General features: G+C 39.9%; 1 protein-coding gene across 2 annotated transcripts in view; it reads right to left on the bottom strand.

Moving 5' to 3' along the window:
- The window catches only part of OSBPL9 (oxysterol binding protein like 9), a 56,546-nt gene extending 50,310 nt beyond the window's left edge, over positions 1–6,236 (bottom strand). For both annotated transcript variants that reach the window (XM_054286195.1, XM_054286194.1), the window contains exon 1: positions 6,062–6,236. In XM_054286195.1, the coding sequence (XP_054142170.1) occupies positions 6,062–6,172 (111 nt within the window). In that variant the 5' untranslated portion in view covers positions 6,173–6,236. The remainder of the gene's footprint in view (positions 1–6,061) is intronic.
- Between the last annotated feature and the right edge of the window lie 16,328 nt (positions 6,237–22,564).

Genomic DNA, 22,564 nt, shown 5'->3' with positions numbered 1-22,564 from the left:
TCATACAGCAGAAAGCCATCTCTAAATGGCTAATAAAAAACCCCCACATTTTACTTTCCTTTTATATTTAAAATTTTAATATGTAGCTATCTTTTTCAGCGCTCAGTTTTATAACCAGACAAAATTACATTTCCCGTAAGCTTTCAATACACAGTGTACTGATTGTGATGATAAAGAACAGGTTATAAGCAGACACCAATATGAGATAAATTTCAGCTGAAACTCAAATAAAAATTTGTAAAAATGAATAAACCTATAGAGTATTACTGCAGGGAGAATTTAGGTATCTCCCAAAAAGATGTGGCCTTTATTGGTTCCTCTTTTACATCCACACAGCAAAGTTGATCACATATAGAACTGATTTACCATAAGGCATTTCAGGTAACCTACAACTTCTGAAGAGAAATAAAAATAATGTTTGGGCCTATTTAAAGAAAACAAAACAAAATTAGAATCCTAACCCAAGCCTGAAAGACCCCCAGCCCTCCTTCATCTTTAGAAGTGCTACTATTTCATTTGAGTTGTAGCTGTGGCGTGCAAAGTTTAAGGTTTCCAATAAAACCCAGCTGCTCTTTGCCTCCCAAAGTTCTCAGGCACGAGTTCTGCTTGCACAGAAGGGCAGAACTTGAAGAGGTGCATTTCTGACTCACTCAGTGCTGTCATGGAAATCCCTAACACAAGCACACAGATGAGCAAAACCGCTTGGGACATTTATTTCCTGTTAAGGATGAAGAACCTGGAACAAGCTGTATCTATAAACAGTAATCTTTGCAATTTATCTACATCTACAAGAGAAGCTTAAATTTGGATCACTTTCCATAACAGTCATTTTTTTCTCATCAAATCCTAAGGCAACGCTCATTTTTTAAGCAGAAACAGACCTCAACAATTTAAAGATTTTGCAGGCTGTTCCCAGCCCCACCATTCCTCCCTTCCAAGGCACATCCCAGTCTCAGAGGAGAAGCTCCCTGAGCTCAGGGACAGCATCTCACAGCTCTGCTGTTTGTGCAGCCAACACTGGGACTTTTGTGGGTGCAATCATAAAACAGGAGATAAAACACTGCAGCAATAGCTGAGGTGCCACTGGGGCTCATCTAATCCCAAACAGATACCAGGATTATATGAAATAGGTAAGGCAATATTTTATAGGGCCTGGCATGGAAAAGCATTACATTGCTTTAGAATCCTATGAGAAATTAATTCATGTGAGGCTTTAACTGCACCAAGGGGTAAAAGGTACAGCCCAATCCTGGAACTCTCCATTCAGCCTCTTCCCCAAAAATGCACAGCTACAGACTAAACTGCCCGTAGGTGAAATTTAACTACTAAAGAGGAGTCAACTACTTCAATAATAATCCTTTAACAGTTTATTCAGTGCATGGAAACCTGTGATACAAAATGTAATCAACAAAATTCAATTTAGCCATGTATGACAACCAACAATATTTTATATGCCGTGACCATAAATTCAGAATTATTTTTATTATGACAAGTTCACTTATAGTTTTGTCTGTTTTTAATAGACTCACTGAGTTGTTTTCAGGGCATGTGACAAGATCAAGTTATTATAAGAAAAAAGTGTCATTTCATCTGAGAATGGAAAACAGAGACCTCGGAGGGAACCTTTGTGCAAAAGCAGATGTGGTTTTTTTCCTGTTTTCTTGGGACTTTTGCACGCAGCTGCTGATTGAGAAACTGTATTTGAAAGAAGCATTTAACTGAAAGTCTCTGCCATGGGGCCACTGAGCCATGGCTGCAGCTTTGGAGGCATGGTTTGAAATCAAGTCAACAAGGTTTGCTTTCAGTTCACCACCAAAGATTCATAAAACTGCTCCAAAATCTGAGTCTCTCTCCTCAATAGCTGGGTTGTACAACCCACAAGCAGCTCTTCAATACAACCAGTTTTAAAGTTGCTAACTAGTTGTAATCTTGAAAAACATGAGGGGAGTGATGATTTCATACTGCCACAATTACTTTTCTCAACAACTGATTTCACACAGCTCTTGCTCCTGAAATCAGTCGACCAGCAAATGTTTTAAAAGTGGTCTGATGGAATGATGAACAAAAGAACAGCACTAAAATCCATTCTTCAGGCATTCACTGGTGCAAAAACCATTAGGATTTTTGCACCAGTGGGAGGCTCCCCAGTCTGGTTTCAGGAACACACAATATGGAGCTGTCATACATAACAATTTTTTCTGGCAGCCTTCATTCACTGTGCAAGGCAGTCCTTTAAGCCTGCAACATTTTGAATAGCTCTCCTTTCAATATCACCAAATGTCAAATATCCATGAAGTTTTAAAATACTTTAAGGAACTGACCTTCTTCTGGCACTGTTTTTAGCACTGTTTGCACAGCTATGCCAGCTCTGCTTTCAATTTATTATACAATTTAAATATTTATTTAAAGAGTACACTTAAAGCTAGAATTTAAATCAGATTTTCAAACTTGAGTGGTTCACTGGATTATTTCTACAGAATTCCCAAGGGTTATCAAGGCTATAGCTGATGTGTATTTAAGACAGCACTTCTGCCAGAAAACACAAACAAAAAGCAAATTGCATTCAACTCCCCCTTCCTCCTTGACCATTTCTTTGTCTTCATGTTCTCCTCCCAGCATAATGTCAACACACACGTTTCCACACTGACATGAACAAAACAAACAACAGAACAAATTCAGCTGAAAAAATAAACCAGCACAAAGCTATTTCTCATCTGGAATGCAGCTCATGGAACAACTTTACAGCCCCTGCACCAGCAGAAGGCAGGAATGAGCCAGTTCAAGATTTGTTTGCTAAATATTTCAGTGAAGCCAACAAACCCACAATGCTTCAGTAACTTACATATATAAGTTATTCCCTTAAGAGAAAGCACTGAAGCATGAGTAGAGTCACAAATGCAAGAATACTGAGGGGAAAAAAATAATTTGTCAAGCCATTGGTCAAACCGATCCAAAATGGCAAAAATGGCACAGTGTAATTTAATTCATATTTTGCTTAAAAAAAAAAAAAAAAAAAGGAAAAAAAAAGGGGGCCACTTACTGATATCAGCAATCATTTATTTAAGCAAAACCACATGAAAAGAATATTTGGATGATGAGTCCAGATCATACTCTGTAAATTACAGAATTTGTAAGCAACTTTACACAAAAGTAATGATAAGCAAATTTGAGGTTGAACATTTCAATTCTGAACGAGGAAAAAATCTCCTGGACTACAGAAGTGGAAAAAAAAGCCAACAATTCGGCAATTTAGGTAAAAGGCTTTTTTGTCAACACACATGAGAAGATTCACATTGACACATGCAAGCAGCACTACTATTGTTCACTGCAATACAAGTACAGAGAATGGAACACACAAATGAAAACAGAAATGAATGTGACCATTACATTTTTTCTTTTTTTTTCTGACTCTGACTTGATGCAAAATCTTTTGACTTGCTCCTTTAAAGTTCAAATCATTCCAGAAATGGAATTTCATTGCACTCACTTGCTCCTGGTGAATGTATCCCAAACATACTTAGGTTAACAGCTATTCATTCCACCAAAAGACAAAGCATAGACTTTTATTTTCCCCCCAGAGTGCAGTGCTATTTCACACTAATTCTGTTTGAATGTTTATTTCACATTAAGGGTGCTTTTCTGCAGTCTATTTTAGGTAACTACCAGGGAGGGCCGAGTCCAGGAGTGCAAGGGCACGCCTATGAAGAAGTTTGTGGCTCAGGCTCTAATGGAAACTTCAGCTGCATCAGGAGTTATTTGCCTGCAGTTTTCCACAGCTGCCCAGCCAAAGGTTAACAGGCTGTGGGATCTGCTGGAGAAAGTGTCTCCTGTCTGCAGAACTTACTGAGGCTGAGGAGCCTGGAGAGACAATGGGCAGGCACAGGCTGATCAGTACCTGTAATCCCCTGTACCAACAGAACTGCTTCCAGGCTGTGTGTCCAGACAGCAGGGCTGGATCCATCCCAGCCCTGCATTGCATTCCTGGGAGAGGCCAGATCCAGCAGCCCAGCCACACTCACCCAGGCACAGTGAGGCAACTCCAGGGCTCCAGACTGAAACTGGTGCAGAGGGAGTCCTGTGCACCTGATCACAGGTTCCTTCCCAACAGGCCATTGCCCCATTTAAATAAAATCCCAAACCTGCCAACACTTCAAATTAATGCTGTTTATTTACGAGCCTCATCAACTACCAGTCAGGAGTTACTACTCCAACACTAAGGTGAAGCAAACGGTGCCCTATCACCTTCTCAGGGTAGGATTGGCTCTTGAGAGGGATGTGATCAGCTGGGACCAGCTCCGAGTTATCCTTCAAACCTGCTCCTGCTGACCCTGCTGCCCTGCCAGCACACAGGGAGAGCAGGGCGTGCCCAAGGACCAGATCCTGTGCCAGGCAGGTTTCAGTAGGATTGAAATTTCCCAATTTGGGTAAAAGGCTTTTGTAAAACACCTTGTAAATGCATATGCACTACATTATGCCTTACAGCCTTAGGTAAGAGAATGAAAGAGCTCATGGATGGGAAGAGCATTCTGAAGGAAATGCTCACTCCAGCCACTTCTCACTGGCAAAGGCACATAAAGCAGAGAACATGATTTTATTCCTTAAACCCAACTTGAACTTTTTAAGATAGCTAGTTTAAAAAAGAGTTTTAAAATTTTTGAACTAAAAGTTGTTATACTGACAGAGAACATAACAAATTATACAAAATGAAAGTGTAAAATATATGTAGAGGTACCCAGTCATAGGAAAAAATTAAATAATATAATTCTACTAAACAGCTGAAGACCATAGGATGAAAGTCAGCGCAATATCCAGAATTATAATTATACACAGCAGTCATCAGCAAATGTTTCTATTTCTGTAGCTGAGCATTAAATGACTTTGCACCTTGGACTGCTACTTAGACCACACTGACTAATTCATCTCTGTCAAGCAGCTGACATTTGAAGAGCCACTAAACAGCAACTATAAAAGCACTTCCATTTCTCCATCCACATTCCAGGTGTGAGATTTTGAACCCACATGAACAAAACTGAGAGCATGTGACAGTTCTGTGGCAGAAGCCTTACCACTGCCTCTCCCAGTACAATGGAAATCCAGATTTAAAGAAAAAAGTTTTATATGCAATGCTTCTGTACGAACAAAGCTTCATAGACATTGTGGTGTGTCAAGTTATTTGCTGTAAATCTATTCCAACTTACTACAGGTTTAATTTGTATGTGTTTTATCCAGCTGATACACTAATTGCTCCATGAGAAGAAAACTTTGGGGCATGGATGCAGCTCACCCAGCGAGCCTTCAGATTTCAGGCTGCATCCTTGAAAAAAATTAATTCCTACCATTAAAATACTTGTAAGTTATGTAAAAATATGAATAAGGAAGGTGAACAAGCCAGTAAGGCAGGATCTGGCAGGGGTTTTAAAGAAAAAAAAAACAAGTTAAGGAAAGCATCACTGTTTGTTAAAAAGTTCGTGCTGGGAAGTGGGAAGTCCTGAACGGAAACGGGAAAGTCGACCCGGCTCCGGGAAGCACCTGCCGGGCGGCAGCGAGCCCGCCAAGCGCGGCCGGAACGCCCCGAGAGCCGCGGGAACGAAGCGCGGGGCGCGCACGGCCCCGGGACGGCGGCACCACCCGCGCCCGCCGGCCGGGCTGAGCCCCCTCACCGGGGCCAGAGCGAGTTCCCGCTGGACAGGGCGGGAAGCAGCGCTCGGCCAGCACCGAGCAGGGCTCCGAGACAGGGGGACAGGAGCAGCCCGAGGAGGGTGCGCGGCCCCGGAGCTGCCGGGAGAGCCCGGGCGGGTCCCGCAGCCGCTCCCGCCAGCGGCGCCGCCCGCCGCCAACAACAACAGCGCCCCTCGCCCCCGCCACTCCATCTCCCCGCAGCGCCGCCCCATTGGCTGATCCCACCGCCTCCTCCTTCCCCATTGGTCGCTCCCACCGCCTCCTCTTTCCCCATTGGCCGCCCGGGCGCCCGCACGCCCCGAGTCCCCTCCCCGCCCCCACCCTGCGCCTGAGCCGGTCCCCGGCGCCTCCTCGCCCGCCCGGCCCGCTCGCCGCCCCTCACCGTGTAGTAGGAGAGCAGCCCCGCGTTGTAGTCCAGCACGAACCAGCGGTACTGCCAGCCCTTCATCACATTGGTCCATTTGCTCAGCGGGCCCTCCATGATAGACGCCATCTTAGCACCGGACCGGCACCGCCGCGCACGCCGCGCGTTCGGTGAGGGGAGCGGGGGAGAGACTCGGCGGCCGCCGGGCGGGGAGGGGCGGGGCACGCAGCGACGGGGAGGGGCCACGGGGCCACTCTGCCCCGGGGGGCGGTGTTTGCGCGCGCAGCGGGGAGGGGCCGTGAGGGGAGCGGGGCGCGGCGGGGGCGGTCCCGGGGACCGGGGACATGGAGCGCGGGGTACGGTGACTGAGGGCGCTGCCTGAGGGATTCCATTCCCGCGGCTTCTCCTCACGGCCCCGGGGTCCGGAGAGAGGGAGTTCGGGGTACGGGCATTGAGGGCGCTGCCTGAGGGATTCCGTCCCCGCGGCTTCTCCTCACGGCCCCGCGGGAGGCAGAGGGCGAGGAGCGAGGCAGGGCTGTGAGGCGGTGCCGTGAGGGCACGGCGCGCTGGCCCTGCGGAGAGTGAGGGCGGGAGGGCGTCGTCCTGTCCCCTAAAGCACTTTGGGATCTTTTAGTTCCTCTCTAGAACACTTGGCACCGCTTGGAAGCTTTGAGCATCTCTCGCTGGTGTACTTGTCCCTCTGCCTCTCGGCTTTTTTAAGTGCCTTAACTCTAAACCAAAGTGGGCTTAACAATGGAGTCCGAGGGGGCTTCTCTTCAAAGCGCTCCACGTCCACAGTGTCTAAAACCCATTCATGACTCGAGATGACCTTTAAAAGTTGTGACACAGCTTTCCTACGGACTGATCCAAGAATGTGGAATGAATTCCCCAGGAGCTACGGACAGTTGCAAATCTGTTGTTCAGCACAAGGCATGGTTTTGGCACTGATCTCCTCTGACATAAGTACAGAACTTGAGCTGTGCTTTAACATGAAAACTTCAAAGGACCCATAGGGATACTCATGTTCCTTCTAGGGAACAACAATAAAGCAGCAGAAGTAGTGTTTTTACCATGAGGTTTGTGTTTATCGTGCAGTCTACCGTGTTCATTAGTAACATTTTTTCCTTTCCCCCTTACAGCCCTTTTTTATTCTTTGTCTATTTAAATGCCTTTATAGTCGGCCTAAAACAGGTTTAGTGTCTCACAACACTGCAACTTTATACTAAATTAAACAAAATTTAATAGAAAATCACCCGTTTAGTGAAAAAGAATCACACAAAGGCAGTGTGTTCCATCTTAGGAAATAAGAAATATTCCAGATTTCTAATTGTCTCCCCATATCACAAGTCACATCGTACACTAGTTTGTCACCAATGGGAATGAGCATTGACTCCTTGGAGTCACCTGGTGGTGTATTTATGCGTGGAGTTACCAATTTAGAGTACCTAATGCACAATCTGATTTTGAAGTCTGGCTTGTTAATGTAGATAACTTTTTTTTTTCCAAGCTGCATATGACCTTAGTAGTCGGTTTTTGTTCTTTATTTTCACTGACTAAACAAAGCGGGGCTGCCTAGAGATTATACCCAGGCAAGCAAAACAAAAAACATCAGATGGTGCCAGAACATTACTAGTGCTGCCAGTTAAAGCTGTAGCTGGACTGGAGCTTTATTATCTCACATCACTCCTTTGGCTCTATTATGCAACAGAAGCTGAAACAATGCAAAGAACTCATGGAACAAAACCTCTCTTGGCTTAACCCTGAAAAACCTGTGTGTGGGCAGAGCATCCACGATAGGAAATTCTCCACAGAAGAGCTTTTTATTTACCTTGGTTTGTCAGAGGGTGAATTTCCTGAACTTCAGTTTACACTGCATATCTTAGTAGTTCTTTGTTCTCTTTGACTCTTTTTGGGGGGAAACATGACAAAGGCTTGTATCCACCAGAAAAAGCATGTATTTTTGACATCTCATTTTAGCTAAAAGTTGAGAGTAGGAAAAATGGTGTTAACAGGTATAAAAGGGGGAATTCAGCTCAAGGTTTCTTTTAGAAATGTAGTGTGGATAGTCTCTTAAAGTAATTTGGCAGAGATCAGAGAATCATTGTTTTTCAGAAAGCCCCACACAAAGTGAAATAAATAAATTTGAAATTACAGTCTTTGAGCCTCCAGGGTAGATCATACAGGTTATGCACTTTCATGCCAGGATGTTCTGTGCCTGTCAGATAACTCCCCTCTATTGAGCATGGATCATGAGGGCACTCCTGAAGGGTTTAGGATGAACTACTTAGATCCTTCTGACAAAGATTCTTGAGGCCTAATAATTTATTTTGAAAGATCAATGCAAACATTTTAGTTCATTTAAACAAATCAATAAACTGAAATCAGGAATGTGCCATAATGTCTTTTTATACACTTTTTATTTTAAATCATTAGCATCAATGATTTTGAATTAAAAATGGCTTAAAATAGAAATTAGGGAGTAATTTCTTAATAGAAGAATTTGGTTTGCTTTAACATGTTCTGTCTGAATTCCATCTGGATCGGTTACAAAGAGCTGTTATTTTCTGTGATTATAGACAGTTTTATTGTGATGTTCTCCATTATTTTACACAACTTAACTCAGACTGGAGTGTCACCCTCTGCACCATTCAGTACTCACTGTCACCTGAAAGAACAATGTACTGCAGAGGTAACAGACCTGGGCTGGAGGCAGCAGCTGTTACCTTGTGCTGCCTTTGTTGAAAACAGGCTGAAAATCTTGTCCAGCCCCATTCTCTTGCCTCCCAGAGCTCTCAGTTCTGTTACCCTGCCACAGTGCCCCAGCCCCACACACATTTCCTGACCATGGAGTGGCCTCCAGGGTACTCAGACTGTCCCAGCAGCAATGTAAGGGGAAACCTCAGATATGCCCAGTCCTTCCTGTGTTTTCCAGGACATCCCAGTTTGCACCCTACTTTTAAAAATTTCCTCTATGTTATTTTTCTTTGTCCAAGCATGTCCAGTAAATTATAATTTTGCCCGTTACAGTTTAAATCTTCATGGTTTCTAGCCAAAAGGAAGACACTGCTGGTCAGAGTGAATACCAGGGAAGGACCAGGGTAGACAATGGGAGCAAGAGAACACTGGAAGTCTGATTCTTTCTGAAGAAAATGCTTTTCTGTTGTGATTTTGCTGAAGTTACGGCTGAACTCAGAAGAACCTCAGTGATGAAGCTGTGGCTTGTGGGTTTCCTTCAGGGTGTCTGGCAGTGTGACTGGCAGCAGTGAAAGTGTCTTTTGGTTCTCCCAACAGCTGCAATTGCTTGGGCTTCTGAGGAACATAAGGAAGGCATTTGAGAAGAGAACAAATAACATTCTGTTTCAGTTTCTTTTCCAACTTCAGAAATGTGCTGGTACTTTAATTTTGTATTGCTTGTCCTGTAAGTTCACTGTGTCAACTACTGATAATGTAATCATCCTAATTAACAATTTATGTTTTAGCCTGATAGTGGATGATTCTTTTTTCACTTGTTGATAGCAAATAATGTCTTTTATTTGTACCTTCAGGGAAACGTTCCTTCCATTTCATTTTTTACGGGTAACAAATGCAGTAATAAACTACAATCAAGTAGAAGATGGAGCATTCTGTGTCATCCTCAGTCTCCAGCTACTGGCCTTTACAGGTATTTTCTAGTCCCTCTATGTACATCCCAACTACACTAAGAATAGGAGCACTGTCAGAGCATAAACATTTTTATTTTATTTCTTCAGAATTATGTTTGGTTTAGGGGATTACAGAGAGAAAGATAGATGGGAGAGAATCACCTTCACGCTACAAGCAGTCATTCTTCAAAGAGGACAATTAAATCAAGCATGACAGTAAGTGCCATTGTAAGTAGATTTTCTGAATAGATTTATTATACTGTCACTGGTTTTAATACAAATGTTTATTTAAAAAATCACCAAGACAGTGGAAGGAGGACAGTAGCTGGTTTCTGAGGCAAACAATTCTCTTGGGCCTTTCTTGCCAATTCCTCTATGATGCTATGAAATAAAAGCCATTAGCAATACATTTTCCCAATTCTGTCCATTTTAATCTAGTTTTTCTCTGATTTAATGAATTGTCATAAATTCATTAAATTGGTCAGGGATGAGGAACTTCATTGAGGGCTATGCAGACCTTTCTGAGTCTTCTAAATGACTCCATATTAGCATATTCTGGAAAAAAAATCAAATTATAGCAGGTTGAATGGGAATCAAGTCATCACATCTCAGAATCCCTGTTCTGTTTTTGCATGTTGTTTATGGCTGTGTTTGGTGGAAGTTCACAAGAGGAGGGGCTTTTCTTTTTGGACATTAGCTCTGCCTTCCTGCAGCTCAGAATCTCATCCTTCCATGGTGTGTTTAGAGCTGCACTGGAATATTGGAGCCAGTTCCCCAAACCCATGGAATATGTTCAGCCAAACTGCAATACCATTTAAGACAGGGGTGAAGACTCTCTGTTGCATTTAAGATAGAGATGATGCAGAAAGTCAGATTTATTCTGTGTGCAGTTATTTAATCCTCCCTGTGCTGTCTGTCAGAGGGATGATGCAGCAAAGGCGCAGCTGACTCACCTCGCTGGCACGGACCCTTGGCAGCCCCGCGAGGAGTTTGTCAGATGTTGTTGCTCTGTGTTAAAAACAGGGAGTGGAGGTGCTTAATTAAGCAACTCCAGTGACTCACCTAATGGCCAAATCCTGTTGCAAGGTCTACAGAGAAACACATTTTAAGGACATTATAAATTGGAGTAGCTAAGAAACAGTAACACAACTTAAATTTTGGTGTGGTTTCTTAAGAGTACGTTCAGGTTTTGCATGACAGTTTGACATAACGTTATCTGTGAGTTGCAGGAGTGTAGATTGACAATTCAGGACTCAACATCTCTTCAAAAAGTACATTTCTGGGCTTGGTGAGGGGCTTGGCTGTTGAGAAATGTGATTATCTTCTGCACTCACTTTACTCAGAGGACAAAGAATTCCTCCCACATATCCTGATCACACTTGTGATCTTCAGTGTTCTGAGAGGAATTAATAGCAGTAAAAATTAAATGGGGAAAGCACCTTCTAACAGATTATGTAACTTAAACATAGTGTAAATCTAATACAAAATAATTTTTTTAATTACCTAGCCTTTCTACTGAAGAAATAGTTATACAGGCTATTTTCCATATCTACGTTGGCTGAGCTCTGGTAATCTGAAAATCAATCTAGCAAGTAAAAAAATGCTGGAATGAATTTTGGTGAACAATTCATTGTCACCTTTGTATTATTTTATTATAAAACTTAAAATATCATAATTTACTCTTGAGATCAACAGGCCATGGACACCTCTAAAATTCAGATTTGATAGGGTGCTGGGCCATATTGTCTAGTCTGTACTTTCACCAAGAAAGAATGGAGCATAGTATCCTTGAGGATAATATTGTAATTCCAACGTGGTATTGTGTGAGTCTGTGATTCTTTGCTGAGTACAGGAGTTTAGAATTCACAGCGTGCTGAATCCCATTTCATACCCCTAATGCATTGCTGGGATGGGTAATGTCTCATCATTTGATTTAAACATCTTATCATCCTCTGAGCAGAATGTATTTAAAATTTAATGCAGAAGTCCCTGCCATTTTCTCAACCACAAATAAGTGATCGCTGCTTTAGCCTCCACAGAGGCTTTGAAAAGATACAGAGGAATGCTGCTCAACTGGAATGTTTCCTTCATTGCAGCTGTGGTATGCAGCCCACTGCTACAAAAAGGCAAATAAGTATAATCTCTTTTCCCAAAGCTTTCTCACCATCACCTTTTTTCATGGTGTTTACCCTATTAATATGTTCAGGTAAGGTTATTTGCTCTTTGTAGTTGGTTTAGCAAGAATGCAATACATCCATCATCATCTTCTCACAAAATTCAGACTTACAGTTTGATGTGTAGCAAATTTAGCAAGGGAAAAGCTAAGAATCAATTAGTATTTTAGAGTATTGTCACTATTCATAAGGATTATATGCTGTGTTTATTTTCAATTAAGGACTGTTTGTTTTTCTTTATACACTGTATTTATTTATTATTAATAGATACAGCAATATCAAAGGTAGTATTTAAAACTGGTGTTTATACATTTTATACATACAGGTAGATTCCAAAATATATGCATATTTTTAGGCTGTTATGAGCAGTATCCACACTCAGTGGTACAAAGTCATGGTAAAATCTGGAGGGAAAATATCTTTTTCCCTATCTTTTTTCCCCCTATTTTTTTTTTTGTGTTTGTTTGTTTGTTTGTTGTGTGGGGTTGGGTTTGGTTTGGTTTGGTTTGCTTTGCTTTGCTTTGCTTTGCTTTGCTTTGGTTTTTTGGGTTTTGGTTTAGTTTGGTTTTTTGTCCAGGTCAATAACAGACATCTGACTCTGGTAATTTTTAGGGTATTAAATAAGTGATGAAAGGAAGGATAAAAGTAAAATCAAGGAGACCTAGAGCTGAGCAATCCATCATAATACACAAGTACAATGTGTGCCTTTATTGCCCATTTCATTTCCATAACTAGAGGTATTAAAGGGGTATCTGTTAAAACTAAGTTTCCATTGTGTCAATGTAGAATGAGTTTCTGTCTCCTCTACATTTTATTCTGGAATTTAAGGTAAAATAATTTTTCTTGAGGTCTAGCATCACTCCCAGGGATTTGTGTGTAGGAGGAGTCCATGAACAGTATAAGCCCTCATTTAATACTGCCCTGATTTTGGGATGCCAAAAAGATTTTTCTTTAGGGTTACTGTTTCTTGTGTAAGAATGAGAGACAAAACTAGCAAAGTTTATCCTACCAAAAACTGGAGACTTTTTTCTTCTTATCTGAGAATGAAAAAGTCCTTTTTCATGCCTACTTAAAGGATTTGCTTTCTCCTTGTTCTGATGAAAGCAAAAATGCAGATTTTTTTCATCCTACTCAATTCTCTCTTCTATGAGAAATGAAAAAAGAAAGGGAAAACTAATTTAGTAGAAGAAAAAGAAGTAGTTGGCAGAATACACTCAGATTGCTCCCCTAAAGTCATGATGTGCACTTGGACCAGAGTTTAGAAAGCAGATGGGTGCTTTGCCACTGTGTCAGCTCTCAGGAGCTGTCAGGAGAATGTTCCATTTATGTGTGAACTCTCAGACTTGTGCAGAATGCAGCTACATCAGATCTCCAGATGAGGTGAGGCTTCAGTTCAGAGCAGCACCTCCTGCAGCTCCATCAGCTTGGGAGAAAACCCAGGTTCAAGGATCAGGGAAAGCCCTGGCACACCCTGGTGAGGTTTCAGTCTTGGCAGGGTGAAGACAAAAGCCTTGGATATATTATTGGATACATCAAGCTGCTGTCCAAAGTAAAACAACCACTCACAAGAATTAAATCCAGCTCAGGTGACTTCTGAACTGAAAATCATTGGAACTTTGGGAAGTCCACCAGAGCAGCCTCACTACATTTTCCACTCCTACCATTTTCCATAGCCATTGGCTATTGACACTGCTGGAGACAGGACATTGAGCTGTTTAGACTTTTCTTCTGAGCCATTACTGCTAATTTTTATTATTAATATACATATTATTTTTTAATATACATATTATTTTGTTATTAATATTAATTTTTTCCTTATTTTCATTTGGAACTTATTTTCATCCAGGGACTCTTTAACTATTATTTCAAGGAGTTTTGGGTTGTCAGGGTTGGTTTTTTTTCCACTAAAAAAGTGGTATTTCTGTGGGATCTTTAATAATATTGTAGCCTAATTTTTACATTTTAGTAGTCAGATCTTACTTTGCCACTTCTCCAACATGAACAGTTTTGCTGAGCATGGCTGAAGCTGAAGTTGCTCGGAACTGTTGAAATACACCCAGATGTCATGGACTGAAACAAAGGAAATCCTACTCAGTTTGTGGGCAGCAGCACACACAGGGCAGCTCTGTTACTCACTTTGTAAGCCAAAAAAATCCAGGCCTTGTTGCATCTGTTTGCTTCCAAGTTTCAAAAGTTCAGCCTGCGAACTTCCCAGTGCCCCAATAAACTATTGCAGCAGTATCTGCAATGTGACTTCTAAGAAAATCCTACAATAACATTAATATTAAAATCTCTAAGTGCTACTGGAGTTAACCAAATTCTCTGGACAACTGACAAAATGGAGAGTTACATAATTTGCTTTCCATAGCCCAAGAGAATTAGTTTTTGAAAATAAGCTTGTAAGGAATGTACTTACAAGGAAGTCTAACAATAAAAAAAGTCTGCAGTGTACAGTTAAACTTTAATTTGCATAAACTGAAGCTGGTAATGTTTAGGGCATGGTAGTTTCTTCCAGTGGTGTGTTTACTTGGGGTATACACAATAAATAGTTTGTTCTAGTTTACTGGTGAAATGTGCAATATAGTTTGGAGATTAGCAGCCTTGAGCCTTTGGAAATAAGTTACCAGCAAAGAAAAGCACAAGTTCAGTTGGGTGTTTCCACTCCAGGCCAAACACCCCAAATATCACACTTTTTTGTTCCTTTGGTGTTGAGGTAATTACATGCACATAATCAAGAACAAAATTTATGACACTGACTTAAGAGATTAAAGCATGTAACTACCCTGTTAAGCTCTGCTATTCATAATGCATAAGCAAAAAAGGAGGATCTGAGTGTATCATTAGCATTACACTCTCTAGTTTTTGTTTCTAGTCTGACAAATAGAGGACAGATACAGCTCTTCTTAATACAGCAAAACCAGTAGCAAATGAGCTGTTGTCTTACCTGTCTTTCAGATTTTGGCTTGCATATCTGTCATTTTTAGACAAAACAAAATCCTGCACATATCCAGCTGTCACTTATGTACTGATAACATTAGCCCATTTGTCTATAAAATATTGCATCTGTTTGGGTTCATGCTTTTGAATGAGAATTACATATCAGCAGTGATATCTTACATTTAATTGCTGCAGTCCCTGCATTACATTTACTCATTGCACAGAATTTCTAAAACACAGAGGCAGCAATTTTCTTTTTCTTGTAGGTAGTGGACCAATCTTACCCCCTTTGTCTTGACTGTGGAGTTAATTTACAATTTCTTTGTGTGTTTTAGCTTGAGTCTCCTACACCCACAAATCCTTAACTGTAGTGCTGTAGTGCTTTAAGCATTTCAGAGGAGAATCAGTGCGGTGTCAGCTGGTGCAGTGTGAAGCATAGGTAATGTTCTGCAGAGTGACTGATCTCAGTGGGGCTTGGCTGACTGAAGTGATGGCTGTCATTTCTGTTCCCAGCAGCCACACAGGCATGTTCTGTACTGTGAGTGCCCAGACTGTGTAATTACTTTTTGGAAATGTTCATTTTTTTTCATGCACACCAGAACTCTGCCGTATGCAGTCTGCCATTGTCTGGGTTTTTTGAATCTATTTAATAGGAATGTATTTCATTTATCCTGTGTCAGGATTCCTGATGTTAAGAAATTCAGACACCTGAGTACAGAGTCTGGGGAGATAGATTAATAGACTTATATATGCACGTAGATATTGGTGGGTGGGTGTTTGTTTGTCTATGTGTTTGTGTGTGTGTGTGTGTGTGTGTGTGCACACCCTCAGGAAAATTCCAAGTGTCAAAAAACTGCATTTATTGGAACATCAAGACATATGGTAGCTTCAAATCAGGTTTACTTTACAGTGAAGACATTGCCATAATAATGCCTGCAGGAACAATGGCTCCACTTAGGCAAGCTGTGGGCTGGGAGTCCTGTGGAAAAGGTAGGAAGTATCACAAGCTGGGGAGAGCTCTCTAGTACCATGGATCAGAGTGTTTAAACGGGAAATCAATACACTTCATAGTCCATGCAATTTAAATTATTTATTTGTGCTTAAGAGCTGCTAAGCAAAGCATGAGTTGAAAAGGAATTTTGGTTTCTGAACACTTCATATTTTCAACCTCTTCTTTGCAGCCTTGAAGGTCAGAAAATTCCTGTATTTTGCTCTTTCCTTGTCAGCTTTGTTTTTTAACTTATGCTCAAATAACCCTGTGATCTCTTCATTCCAGAGTATGGATCTTTATTAAAAAAAAACCCAACCAAGAGATTGGAAAATGCTGTCAGCTGGTAAAAACTGAATTTGTTTTCTAGAGCATGCCATATTTGAAAAGAATAAGTAGACAAGCAGAAAATGAGAAAGAATCATCTTCCAAGCAGATAGGCCCTGTTTATCTAAAGTGGGACAAGAAAAACTTTTATCCCACATAACTTTTACTTTTGGATGGCATTTGAATTGGCCTTGAGTGTTTGGCAGCTCATCTGTTGAGCCATCTGTTTCAGATTATGCATGCTCAGAGGGCACATTGCACCCAGGCTTACAGCTCCCCTGAACACCAGAAATTTGAATTGGCTTTGCAGTTTAGTGATCAGTGAGCATGGATGTGCAAGTACATGTGCATGACACATCTAAATAAACTCTGTTTATTTGGGACAAATTGAAGCATTCACACAGCTGGAGAAACCTGAGGGGGCTTAGAAGGGGAAAGCCTTGCTCACTGTCCTAGGCTCCCTGGCAGTGCTCAGGCAAGGCAAAACAAGAGGAAAGCACCCAAGGTACAGGAAATTTCTCTTCTAGACTGAAAAGTTCAGAATTAACTAAGAGGAAATATATTAGCCAGTTTTACAGCCCCTTTAAACAGTGTCTTAAAGGGATTGTAGGGTAGAGAAATTGCAATTTGGCTCCCTCCATTAATGAATCATCTCCAGTCCCATCTCAGTGCCAGAGATGAACTGGGCTGGGTAGTGAATCAGAAAGCTGTAACCAGCTCTGAGAGAGTCTTTGTAATGCCTAAGTACATCATGGCCAGGAAAGAGGATTTGATCCATAAACTTTAATGGTGCATTATGTGAGTCTTATATTATTTATGGCATACTAGTAGCACTTATCTTTTTCATGGTATCTGCTTTGAACATACTTTTTTTTTTTTTTTTTTTTTTGAGAATATACTGCTTGTTCCACCCCTCCCTTTTCCTTCCTTTCCCCAGAATGCTGACTCAATTCCTTTTACTCTTTCAGTCAGCTTGCAATTTTAGGCATTTCCTTGTCCAGTTTTCAGGGGAACACTCCACTTCCCTCTCATGAGCTCTATGCAGAACTTCTCTGGCTGTTGAATCTCATGCTGGCTGGAGATGGAGGAGATTTCTTTGCAAGCACTAGAGACTGACATAAGACCATCTGCTCTTCATGAAGTTCTGTGAACCTGTGGACTTGGATAGCAATTGTGCAGTTGTGTATGAGAAGAAAATTTGGCTCACATAGAGCAGTGATGGAAAGAATGGTAAATCTAGAACTAACCAGGGGATTTGAGGGATAAATGCAGTTTTGTCACAGGTTCTCTTTCCAGATGATTACATTTCTTTTTTATAGGTTTTCACATTAAGCAAACTCCCAGATTGCATCATTAGCAAAGTTTGAGTCCTCTGGTAATGAGGATCAGACTTTAGTGTGGTTTATAATAAATTGTGAACAGAACATTGACCAAATGTAGATATATTGTATTGTTTGGGCAGATCTTATTCAATGTACATGAAGAGTCTTAATAATGAGATTAGATTGAGCTTGGAAATATTTCTTCTTGGTTCCAGTAGCTCACATAGTTCATTTAATCAAATAACTGCATATGTGCAATTAAATGTGTAACATCTAAAATTTGAGGCGTTTTACTTTTTGTGATATATTTAATCTGCTCATCTGCTAAAAAATAGATCTTCACATTACTTATTCAAGGATTAAATTCTATTACTTTTTAAAATTAGTAATCCCCAAAGAGCTACAGGAATTTATGAACATTATTCCATCAATGTTAAAAAACTGAGTTACCTGAAAGAAAAAGAAGTCTAATTAAAATTTTTTTTCCTTGTTGAATCCTGTTAAGTGCTTTCCTCTTATGAGAAATTTGTGAAGTTATTGCAAAGCTGAAAGGGCAGGGATCAGAACTGCAGATATATATAAAAGTCAGCTGTGTGATAATGGTAAAGAGAGACAGAGACAGATTCTGTGCTGGTTTTAGAATCTGCCAAGGACGTGGGTGCTGTATTTTGGGCAAGAGAACTTTTTTAGCCTAATGCCATCTGGCTGGCTTTCATCTGTGCCAGTTGTTCCACATGCCAAGCTGCCTGTCCTGCCCCTTCCATGCTTCCTGAAGTAGAAATTAAATTAAAAACACAGTAAATTTCTAGTAGCCTGATTGGAAAAATATCCATGAAAGAATTTAGAAACCCAAGGAAGCAATCCAAGCTTCTGTGCTTCTTTCAGAGACTTTGATCAGAAGTTTCCTCATCTATGTCCTGAAGCAATCTTTGGATACTTTTCCCCTTTCAAGCTTCACTGGCAGCAAAAGTCCTGGCTGTAGGATCTGCTTCAATTTGTCATCCAATGTACATGATAAATACAGTTAAAACACACATAAAACCTCCACACACTCCCACCTAAGATCTTCTGTTCCATTCTTTTAATTAGTAACTATATACCTGTATTTAGAAATACAACAATACAGGCTTTCCTCACCTCAATCTCTACAAGGTACCTGCATGGTTTGTATTTCTGGGCTGGCAGTTGTGCCATCTAGCACAACATGGATCTGTTCTGCAGTCCTCTGGAGGAGACCCACAGCTAATTTTTATTCTGGGATTTATTCCCTACTTAGAAGAATTAAGGAATTGAGCTAAATTGAGCAACTCATCTATATATTCATTTTACAATTAACTAAATAGCTCTGCTGATGATTTTGGAGTGTTTTTTTTCTCATGCTCATCTGTATATATGTAACTTACCATCATTAATGCTGTCACAAGGAAAGGAGAGAGAAATTCATTAAATCATCTTGTACAGATATTTCTGTAAGGAAAAACATTACAGTAAACTTGATTTCAATGGGAACAAACCTTCACTAAACATAAAGAGACTGACAATCAAGAATGTTTCAGTTTTTGGATGGAATTTGAATGTCTTTTGAACCATGGAGATTCTTTCAGGAAGGATACATCTGTTTCTGCAAAACTCATCCAGCTATCTGACTTTACCTGCTTTATATGGCTTTTGCCTCTGTTTCATACCTAAAACCTTGATACTTTTCTCCTTTGGACCTCAGTGTTCTTTGTGTCAGTTTTCTACCTGATATATATTTGTCTTGTGAGCACTTTGGGGAGGGGGGGGTTGTCCTTCTAGAGAAGGTCAAATTTGTTTGTCATTGAACTGATTCAACAAATTCAATTGATATGGGGATCTGAAAAATCTTGGTGGTTTGATGCTTGTGCATCATCATCAATAATTTTGGTAATCTGAGGTAGGTATTTATAAATAACATTCTTCAATTGCTTCTCATATTTTGTGGATCACATTTAAATTAGTATTACCAATAACAGTGAGATTTGACAGGGTCTTTCAGATTCTGCAGTGCATTTTTAAAATCAGAATATATTTAAATGGAATTTTATTTGTAAAGAGAGGAAGCTTGATTGAAAAACTGTTGTGAAGCTACTAAATCCATGATGTATTTTTTAAAGTCATAGTGATGATTACACTGGAATTTACCATAGCTGCTTTAAATGCTGCTAATAGTAAATTAAAGAAATATTTTATTATGAATGGTCGCCAGACTTTCACTTTGTACTTGTTGCACAGCTGTACCTATTTATAGCTGTATTAGCTTCACCTGTTCAACAGGTGAGATATCTTTTATTAAAGATAACAGGACAGGAACATAAAGTGGCACAGAGGAAAGCAATTCCTTGTCAGCTGATGGAGTTCAGAGTCCATCAATGCCCTTTGGCATCTCATCAGTCACATGCACACCTTAACAATTCCATTGGGGCTGCATCACTGCTGCATTACTTCTGCAACTTAATCTTAAAAAAAAACCCCAAACAAAATCAACCAACCAAACAAACCAGTAAACAAATCAGTCATTAAGCAAATAACTTGGTCATATTTAAGGATATTTCATATTTTAATTGCATTGTGTGTACAATCAAATGAGAACATATTTTGAATTGTGAACTATTTAGTGATTTTTTACTTTACATATTCAGTCTTTAATACTTAGCAGTGATATTTATTGTATGTATTTAAAACATTTTTCATAAAGGCAAATATTTTTGGTACTACCTCATCAGTCAAGTTACACTCTGTTATTGATAGTACCAACCTGATGTGGAAGAATGAAAAAATATAATTTCATGTCAGTTATTGAGGAGTCCAAAAAACAAAGAGAGGTTTTAAGGGAACATTTCTTAGTTTTATGTGTTGACACCAGTGGGATTATATGTGTTTCACTTAAAGGAACATTTTGCCTGCTGATGTTGTGCAATAGTTGGCCAAGTAACAGAACAGATTCCACTCCCTGCTACAGGGCTGTAAATAAAAAAATCCCACATGGTGGTTTCTCTTTTATGGACATACAGTAGGACTGTGCTTTTGAGAAGGGGAAATACAGCTGAAAGAGCATCTCTGGAAATTCCTCATGCTGCAGAAAGAGCACTGCAGTTTGGTATTTGATAGCTTTCACAGAGTGCAACCTGCAGGCTCCTTTACAGCTCTCAGCACTGATACAAATGTAGGAAATAATGCTTTGCTCTTGCTTCTCACTGTATTTGTCAATAATTTTTGAGCTTTTCCATAGCAGCAAAGCCACCATTTTAAATGTCATTTGATCAAGGTTTACTAAAATGGTCGAATCATCTCTGTCCTTGTCTACTCTGAGGGCTAAATCATTAACACCTTTTCAAATCTGATTGATTTTCCACTATTGTTGAGCCTTTTGACTCATCTCACTGAACCTTTGGCACTCACTGCCTTAACCCAGCTGAAATCTCTGTTCTGTCCCTGCAGCTCCCATACATGACAGACTTCATTGCTGAGAGCAAGCAGAACATGATTTACATTTAGGAGAAATTTTAACTACCAGTGTAAAATTAAATAGGAATATTGTGTTGTCCTGAATAAGGATGAATTAAAAAATATTATTTAAATGTTGGTACCTGAATTTCTCAGCTTGAAGACTGGGTTGCTGTGGTAGGCTACTGTGATTTGTGAAAGTTTTTTGTCTTATGGCCAGTGTTACTGCATTGGTGTTATTTTGTTGTAATGCTTTCTGAACCATTTTGACATTGTTATGGTTGTAATTAAGACCAGATGAAAATGAAAGAAAGTGGAGAAGATAAAAATAGATAAGAAGATGAAAATAATTAGGAGGACAAGTAAGGAAATCTCACGAAGAAGTACTTGCTAGTATCAGGAGTTACAGTAATGCCATAAAAATGGTCTTTTACCATTAACAGTCATGAGTTTGTCTTAAAGACAAATCATTTAATGAGAAGAAAAAATACCAAATGCTCTTTTATCTAATTACTTCATGTATCTTATAATTCTGAAATTAATAATCTTTGTGAAGGGCAGAGTAAACTAATTCTAGGTTAGGGGAAGGCTGGGAATTCAGTGTGTAGATTATATTTTTAAATATTTTCTGTTTTCTTAAAACTTAATAATCTTTTAATTGTTTCAGAGAGGTGAGCAATGTGTTCCCTGGATTTATGATATAGACAACATGCCTAAGGAAACAGGGAACAGAAGAAACTGTTGTAAAAGCTTTTCTGCCTGCTACTTTGTAAACATATTAGTTTTCAAACCTCATTTTGGTTTAATATACACTACACACTACGCTATCGATGTGTTTAATTTATAATGAAGACCGATGCTGTTTCAGCAGAGCTATTCCTTGTTCTATTTCAGAACATGTATTAAGCTGTTCAAGGAACAGTGAAATCTCCAACTGCTACATTAGCTGGACTTGTCAAATTAATGCCTATTGAAGATTTTTCTGGGTTTCAGATATGGTCTTGAATGAAAAATGTCATTGTGCTGTCAGTCATCCAGCTAATTATCTAGAGGTCAAGCTGACCTCTTGTATATATCTACATTATCTCTTATTCTTTTACAGCATGAGGTGTAGCCCCATGAAACTGGCTAATATAAATTAGTTTGAGAAAATATGCTTACAGTCTTAATGAAAAGATAAATTGTGTATGTTTTAAACTAGCATGGATCTGTGCTGCTGCATTTCAGATTTGCCAACTCTTCCATCAGATATGATTAAAGGGACTCAGTCAAGCCCTATTCAGGTTATTTTCAATTTTACCATTCTCGAAATAAAAATTCAATATTGTTCTTTCTAATTACTACAGTTCAAAAACAATTTTAGCCTTTGTATTTCTGAATACTGGCAATATAGATGACATCATTTTGCAAAACAAAGAGGTACAATGATCTCAGACTGTACTCTGTTTCTGCCAGATGAAGGAGTTAAATTCAGATATATTCAAATGCTTCTGAACATCTGAACAGAAAACACTTTAGAGATGAAGAAATATGCTGTTACCTTTATACCCTAGTTTGTGTTTCTTTAATACTGCTACAGTTTTGTATACATTTGATCATCCCAACCCACTTTGAAATTCTTTCAAAGCTGCTATAACTTTGAAAGTGTGCAAACCACCTTAAGAAGC

Source organism: Melozone crissalis, unplaced genomic scaffold (genome assembly GCF_028551555.1).
Source record: "Melozone crissalis strain CALT ecotype California unplaced genomic scaffold, PUWL_Pcris_2 ptg000045l_1, whole genome shotgun sequence".
NCBI classification, from domain to species: Eukaryota; Metazoa; Chordata; class Aves; order Passeriformes; family Passerellidae; genus Melozone; species Melozone crissalis.
The sequence above is the reverse complement of the archived record's forward strand: the minus strand, read 5'-3'. Positions and strand labels throughout refer to the sequence as shown.